This window comes from Branchiostoma lanceolatum, chromosome 5 (assembly GCF_035083965.1).
Source record: "Branchiostoma lanceolatum isolate klBraLanc5 chromosome 5, klBraLanc5.hap2, whole genome shotgun sequence".
In the NCBI taxonomy this organism is placed as follows: Eukaryota; Metazoa; Chordata; class Leptocardii; order Amphioxiformes; family Branchiostomatidae; genus Branchiostoma; species Branchiostoma lanceolatum.
The window spans coordinates 9579498-9587760 of NC_089726.1; the positions used below are offsets into that span (position 1 = coordinate 9579498).

Consider the following 8263-nt stretch of genomic DNA (forward strand, 5'->3'; position numbering starts at 1 on the left):
CTAACTGGAGCTGAGGCCTTGCCTTCTACCACTACCGTCTGTTCCCTATTGGTCAAGAAAGCCTTCAACCAATTTAGTGTGGCGCCTTGAATTCCGCAGTGCTCTAGTTTAGTGATGAGTCTGCTATGTGGGACTTTATCGAAAGCTTTAGTAAAATCAAGAATTGCTAGATCTACCTGTTTTTTACTGTTCAGTGCGCCAGCTATGTCATGAGCTGTCAATATAAGCTGTGTTTCTGTGGATCGCTTTGCTCTGAATCCATGTTGGTAGTCAGTCAATATGTTGAAACTTTCTAAGTGTTTCATGACATGACTATGGATAATGTGTTCAAGTAGTTTGCAGGATATACAGGTCAGTGATACAGGTCGGTAGTTGCCGGGGACAGCTCTATCTCCCTTTTTAAAAATGGCACATATATTTGCATCCCTCCAGTCTTTGGGAATTTCTCCTGTGTCTAACGAGTGTTGGAAAATATTGGTTAACACAGGTGCTATTTCGGTGGCTGTCATTTTGAGGAACCAAGGAGGTATTTGGTCTGGACCAGATGCTTTAGATGGATTGAGACCTTGGAGCATTTTTTCGACACCATTAGGGGAAATCACTATGTGTTCCATGGGAGGGGTACAGGGCTGTCCGAGAGTTGGCATGTTTGTTGTGTCTTCCTCTGTGAACACACTTTTAAACTGTGAACTGAGTGCCTCTGCTTTTTTCTCGCCACACTGACAATGGAATTACCAATCTTTAGAGGGGCTACGCCGACAAGGTCTCTTCTTAGGCCTTTTATGTATGACCAGAATGTTTTGGGTTTGTCAATTATGGCTTCCCCCAGTATGTCTGCCACATATTTTGAATGTGCTGCTCTTATGCTTTTCTGTACGCCCTTCTTAACTCTCTTGTATTTGTTCATGTCTTCCTCTCGCCCTGTTCTCTTAGCTTTGTTGTAAAGACGTTGTTTCTTACGACAATGCCTTCTTAGGTTTCTGTTGAACCAAGGCAGGTTGTATCTGCTTGATGTTGTTTTACTAGGGATGTGCAAATCGTGTGCTTTATTCTGTCTTTAAAATCATCCCACTTCTGTGTCACTGACATATCCTCGGTTCGTTTGTTAAAGTTCGTTGCATAATCACTTAGGTCACTCTTGATGGCCGGTTCATCAGCTTTAGTTCGAATGTACACTTTTCTCTTGGGTTTCCTGTTTTGTTTGGGTGCAAGGTTGACATCCACCAATACCATGTCGTGGTCACTTATTCCAGGAACTACTGTGGTCTTTTCGATTATGTTTGGGTTATTAACTAAGACCAGGTCCAAAAGATTACCATTCCTAGTGGGCTCTTGAACTGTTTGGAATAACCCATGGTTATCCACTAAGTGCAGTAGCTTCTGTGCCTGTCCTGAATTGCTCTGAGTGTTATCTGTAGTGCTAGCATCCCAATTTATACCAGGTGTGTTAAAGTCTCCAAGGATGATCACGTTGTCAGAGTTAATTTCAGGTCCCATCTTACTTATGGACTTGTCCAGTTCATCCAGGCTATTGCCCTGGTCCGATGGAGGTCTATAGTATGTACCAATCATTAGTGGTTTCTTTCCTGCTAGTTGAGTCTTTGTCCAAATTATCTCACAGTCTGTGTCTAGATCTGGCCTGTGTGTGACAATCAAATCATCCCTGTTAACCTGGAATACACCACCTCCAGGGCCAGTCTGTCTATCTTTACGGTGAGCTATGTAGTTGTCAGGGAATATCTCACTGCTTGCTATGTCTTGATTGAGCCATGACTCTGTGCCTGCTATTATATCTGGTTTGTACGTGTCAATTACAGTCGCCAGTTCGGCTTTTTTGTTTCGAATACTCTGGCAGTTTACCAGTAAGAGTTTACCATTGGTCTTTTTGAAACCACGACCCCTCATATTGGGGTTACCCTGCTTAGATCTAAGTGGAGTGGATGTAGCAACCGGGGAGTCATCTGTCAAGCTTGCACTAGAGCTCAGTGTATCAAATGAGTTTACTGAATGAAAAGTATCATCAGTTATGTCAAACATAGCTGATGCAAATCCACGAGTTTTCGCTAGACTACTACTGGCGAATTTTTGACAGCGTTGCATCCATCTAAAACATGAATACATGCATAGTTCGATGTTCATGACTTGTAATTACTACTGTTGTTGCTGGTGTTGTTATTGTTTTGTTCCAGATCCTGCCCGAATCAGACCAGACGGCCGCTGCGGGCCAGACTTTCCCGTTGAAGAAGGAGTTCCCGGAGAGTGTGACGCCACAGGACGGACGCCATGTTGTTCTGCTGACGGACTGTGTGGCAATTCCGAACTCCACTGTGACTGTCCGGGATGTATCGACTACAGCCTGCTCATAGGTAAACACATGTTTCTCGACTGAGTTTTCAAAACAAGTATGCATTGAAAAGCCCTTTTCAAGAAGGTAGACGTGCTTTTTAGAGATTATTTGAGTGTTGTGTTTGAATTTTTGAAATGGAATAAATGCGATATTTCCCACTTTTGATCGTGAACATGAATTTTCCGCCTTGTCCTAGATGTATAATGCAATCAAGAATCCCCATCAAGTCAACGGTCTATTGGCTAGGAAAAGGCCAGACCTGGTGAATTAACAGAAATCTTTCTTGACAAAATAAAGTATAGCGACTTTAGTAAGGTTTTCAAAGGATTCATATGTATGTGCACTATAAAACAGTAGAACTTGTCAAATAAGGCTGTTTCACTGTGTCGTTTGTGGAAGGGATTGCAAAATCGGTGTACACACGAATGAAGGCTAAAGATGCCATGGAATTGAGCATTTTTTGTATTTATTTATTTTTTTTAAATTTCCGTGCTCCAGTTCCCGACTGTCCTCCCGGGTACCACAAGCTGAGGGACACGTGCTACGGGGCGAGCAGCCACGTGGCGAATTACACAGAGGCAGAGAGAGCATGCGCAAAGGACGGGGGAACCCTAGCCATGCCTAAACACCTCAAGACCGACTTCTTTCTTATAGGGCTCATGATAAGGTACGTTACAAAGGTAGAAGTAGTAACAGTGGTATGGTTTATTTTTAAGGAAACAATACAAATCGGCCTTGCAGCAAAAGCTGAATTGCGCTGAGATTTACAGTTGATTACATTGACGACTAATACAATGATAGGTTAAGGATTAAAAGCCATATGATAAAAGGAATAAAGAAACGAGTAGCATTAGTGCTAAACTGAATCTATAACTTTAAGAATCTACATCATGTGGAATTCACATCATGTGTCATCATTGGGTAGCCGAGTCCTTTCCAGCGTGTGTAAGATATTTATATCAAGAGCTGTTCAGCTCGTTTCATCATGACATATAGTAGTTGGTAGTGGTATTCAAAACAAAACATTTTGTGGACCAAAAGACAAAAGTCAATTAGATTAGCTGCCGTAGTAGTCGATGGCTCACATGGACATTATCAGAATCTAATTTTGATTGTATTGGTCAATCAAACCTTTCTACTATCAACGTAGTCTGATAGCTAACCTATTTATTTATTTATTATAGTGCTTATTAAGTAAACTACTTTATACGAAGTCTTAATGACAACTACTCAACTTTTCGCATTGACCTAACCAGGGCGTCAACAGAAGGGGACTTTTGGATCGGAATAGATGACAGACGCTGGGAGAACAACCAGACGTTCGCAGACGGCACCAAGCTGGCCGACTGCGCCTTCACAAAGTAAGCTTTGATACCGACAGTAGTTACTTGTCTTGACCATGCAAATGTAGCACAGGAATACGCCGAGCGCTCCGCTGTCGAAAATTCGAATACCTGATTCTGACATTGGAGTTACAAATTTTTGTCCGAGGTCACAAAAATCTCTCAGCATCTGGCCCATTTCGCATTGAAATGTGTGTTTTCTCGGGTGGGTATGACATAAATAAAATACAACACGGTGTATTCCGCATCGGTCCCAGCCATCCCGCGGGTCGGATTACCCTCCGGCCTTTCGGCGTTCTGTACAGCGTTCGGGGTGGTACCTCGGGCGATAGGGAATACACCGTGTTTAGATTACTTACCTGCACTACGTATGGACTGATTGAAATATGCCCAGAGTTGATAAGGTGTCCGTTCTCTGGTATTCAGGTGGTCTGATTCGGCTCTGAGGGAAAGGTCTCACAACTGTGTCATGTACACCAAAGACTCTGGCTACTTTTGGCACGACATGAGCTGCCTCGAGGAAAGGAGATACCTGTGTCAGATCGGTGAGTGGTTTGGTTAAAATTCTCAACCCGTCTTGAGTACCAATAACAAAAGTAAAGATAGAAAACACTCTCTCCTTCCGTATCAATCTGGCACTTCTGTGTTAAATGCTATCATTTATATTCGTTTTGATCATCCTCTCAGGTCCAGGGATCACAGAAGATTGTCCGACTGGTAAGACTTTTATTTGACAACTTAGTATCATTGCTATGGTAAACCTCATTAAGATAAACTTTGTTCATCAGAATGTTTGAAACCCATCGTATGGTGGATGATGACTAACTTTAGACAAGTAACCTGAAATTTCAGAAGAACATCGACATCGATTTTTTACGAGCCACGTGCCTGAGTAAGAAAATTCATAGATAACTACTTGGATCGTCTAATCTTAGAATGCTGTATCAACACAGCATACAGGTAAAAACCCACTACCTTGAATACTTGGTATTTGTTCTTATCTTTTATTATTTTATTTTTTCCCATGATAAGTGTCTGCCACCACACCGCCACAGCGCAGTCCGACTTCAGATGCGCCATCTTGGACAACCCGACCACCTGTTGTAGGGACAACCCGACCACCTGTTGTAGGGACAACCCGGCCACCTATTGTAGGGATAACCCAAGGTCAAGGTGCAAGTACAGCACCCGTCTGGACCTGGCCACGTCACGGCAGCACCCCGCCACCACCGCCGCCGCCTGCCAGGAACACTTTCATCCCGTTCATGCTTGGGCAAAATGGCGAGACAGCCGCACAGGAACAAGATGCGGGAGAAAGCGCAGCCGTCGCAGTGGGAGGGTCGGTTGGGGCAGTAGCTGCGGTAGGGGTGGGGGTCGGCGTAGGAGTCCTAGCTTACAAGAAGTTAATGCTTACCAAGGTTGTTCCACTCGGATTAATGTAGAGATTGTGGTTTGAGATGAATGATAAGGATTTTCACGGCATAGCTTTCTGGGTGTTTAAGGATTTTTCAGGGTTTTATTTTCGTGGACCATCTATCTGTCTAGTCTATTATTCATCTATTACATAGTCCACTAAAAATGAAAAATGTCACTTTAAGCTATCAAATACTACTGACATGAGCTCATGACGCTATCCCTGTAGATTCAAATTCGCCATAAGAAGTAAACTGGTTGAGATTTGTTGGATACGATGCTGAATGTGAGGATTAAAGATAGCTTACACCAGATAATCTCACGACTTTGCCTTCATATATACATTATAACGTTACTATGGCTATGATATAAAGCGTAACAGTCGATTTATCTACTGAGATTTCTTCGTTATGAGGGATATGTTTTTTAGGGTGTTTGTTTGTTTGTTTCTATTTCACGCTACCTGGTTTCAGGTGGTTCCTACATCATTCTTGTTTTAAGTGTTTGATTGATTGATTGATTGATTGATTAAAGATTGTGACGTTTGAAAAGTTGTTCTTGAAAAGACATTGTATCTGCGTTGAATGTATAGACAGGATTGGGCAATAAAACGAAAGGACATCAAAGAGGTTCTTCTCTATTTGCATGAATCCAAACTTTCAGAAACAAGGAATCAGAGATCTCATACCTCCGTGAAATGTTTAGAGTTCTTTTGTGAATTTCTGAATTTCTGAATGCCATCGGTGCAATGGCCTGTTATAATTGGTAAAGAGTTCGCCTTGCACACGGTAAGTAGTGAGCTCGATCCCCTGCCAGGTCATACCAAAGACTGTAAAGATAGTACATACCGCTTTCTCTGCTTAATGATAATGATAATAACTGTTCTTTGTTAAATCGATATATCTATGATAAGACTACAATTCAACCAAATCAGTGCACGTCTTGAGCAGAGTACATCTTTACCCATTCTTGTTTGTTAGCTGCCCTTTCCGGAGATATTTCAGCACATGGGTCTCCATTTTTATGTTCATGTATTATGTTTCTCTGCTTAGCACTCATGAATATGGGAAAGAGTATGGTAGTTAAACACACATCACCACCAGTGGACTAGCCTCCTACTCTAGCAACTTGCACAAATGCGTGGCCCAATGGCTATAGAAATGGAGATGGGCGCCACGCCTATGCGTCTTATCTTAATTAAAACCTTTAACTTTAAAGCCGAAGAACTAGCGCTACAACAAGGATGCTCAACAAGTCCCAAGAGGATGGCCCAAATTGAGTGTCAAAGATGCTCTGGCGTTCAGCTCTAAATCGCTAGATGGGGCGAATAAACATTGATTCGTTTCAGGTTTCATGGTTAGTTGACCGCAGCGTCTTACGTTTCTTTCTTTTGTGTTGGGATTTTCCAAAGTTTGGCTGTACTGGCGCATCTTAGAGTTAGCTTTATGTTACTAATATCGAGATAAAACGTCGCAGATAGCCACCCGAACGTATTAGGAGGGTAGACATGGCCATTCCTAAAGAAAACTGCAACAAATTGTTTGTTTTTTTGTCCGCGGCGCTAAATTCTTGGTGGGTGGGGGGTAAATTTGTCACTTTATCAAGAAAAGACACAGTTCGCAAGAATTATCCTGAAATATGGGTGACATAACATTTAAGTATAATAGTTAAATGTCTAAGTAAAAATGGCTTTGGTAAGCAGATTTGTGGCGGTAAATTCAAATTGTATAGTTCAGGTTTTTACAGTGTTATTTTACCCGAAAATAACTTTTCCTCTTTGTATTATTAACTAATAAGTAGCAAAAAATTAACCAAATGACTATTTGTTGTCATTTAGCAAGACAGAGATATTGTAAAAGGATAACCAACTTTTTGATACTTTGACATTGCATACAATACTGTGCTTCAAAACTTCTTACTTTATTTAACTTGGTGGTCTGATTCTAGAAAAACAAAGTTAACGTTACAACTAAAAACTTTTATAAAAGTTTTTTTCTTCTAAATCTGATTTCAAGTTTTCTTAGCAGCATTATAAATAATAATACATGAATGGACATATTAATCACCAGAATCTCTAACTTGTTGCCAAGTAGGTGATCTGTACTGCAAGGAATGTTTGCTTCTGAATCAAGAAGAATCCTGGGGTAAACTTTCATCGTTATTGATTACTATGCACATACCAACCTGTTGACACACCGTCTCCGAAATCAATGTCCCGCCGGGAGATAACAAGAAGAATGACCTGTTCAAAAACTCGTCAAAAATCCTCAATGACTGTTTGCATAGTGACCGCCGTTTGCACACAATGTTCTTTTGTAAGAGTCTACGGGTAACGATTTTTCTGGTCGTCTGTATTTCTGCTGACTAGAAAAATCACTTAACGAGCAAACTCAGGTGCCAGGCCTTCCTGTGTGTTGACTGTGCCTTTAGGGGTCAGTGTTTGTGAGTGGTGGTGGGAGGCAACAATGAACGGTACCAGCAACTGTTCCCGTCATGGTGACTTGTCGTGAATGGGTCGGACCTGCCGCGGTTGGACAAGGGTTAATCATGCCTCGCTGAACATCAAAGACTCGGCGACGGGTCCAAGGGCAAAATGCAGACAGACTGGTCTCACCCACCGACTGTGATATGAGGACTTGGAGAAAGAGCTGACTGATAAAATGGTTGTCAGATTGCAATTGGTCATCTCTGCTTTGAGCTGGCAAATGTACACCTTAAGAAGGGATCAATGTACCTGTCTGGAGGTCTCAATTTCAGGTGAGCTTTCATACGTGATATTTATACAGGTGACGTAGTCCTCGGTGCGTGTGAGAATAGGCACTGTTGACTCAACACCAGCCCTGAGTTTATTTGTGTATCATCCATACATACACGGCACCACAACGGCTCTACCTTTGCGTGAGGTGAGGCAATAGAGTTCTATGTGTGTACACAAGTCTTGACTGTGTGTTTGAACGAATTATACAGAGATGTCAGACCCTTTGTGAGGCTGTCCTGGGTCGTGCTGTATTGACAGGTGTGTTTGTTTGGTTTTTTGTCCGCAGGTGGGACCGGGACACAGTGTGACTTAGCAACTGCTAAGCCGGCATGAGTTATTCAGTGTCCCACAAACTATTATGTGGGCAGTCAATGTGCTGTGTCTACAACAGACCACGATAAA

The 8263-nt window shown here is 42.1% G+C and overlaps 2 protein-coding genes across 2 annotated transcripts in view; one reads left to right on the forward strand and one right to left on the reverse strand.

The window, feature by feature from the left end:
• The window catches only part of LOC136434933 (mitochondrial carnitine/acylcarnitine carrier protein-like), a 154432-nt gene that overhangs the window by 20840 nt on the left and 125329 nt on the right, over nt 1-8263 (reverse strand). The gene's annotated exons all lie outside the window — the stretch shown is intronic.
• LOC136434906 (uncharacterized) lies at nt 2076-5790 on the forward strand. Its single transcript, XM_066428014.1, has 6 exons — nt 2076-2366; nt 2846-3014; nt 3604-3708; nt 4117-4235; nt 4378-4407; nt 4723-5790. The coding sequence occupies exons 1-6, from the start codon at nt 2120-2122 to the stop codon at nt 5130-5132; spliced, it is 1080 nt and encodes a 359-aa protein (XP_066284111.1). The 5' UTR covers nt 2076-2119; the 3' UTR covers nt 5133-5790.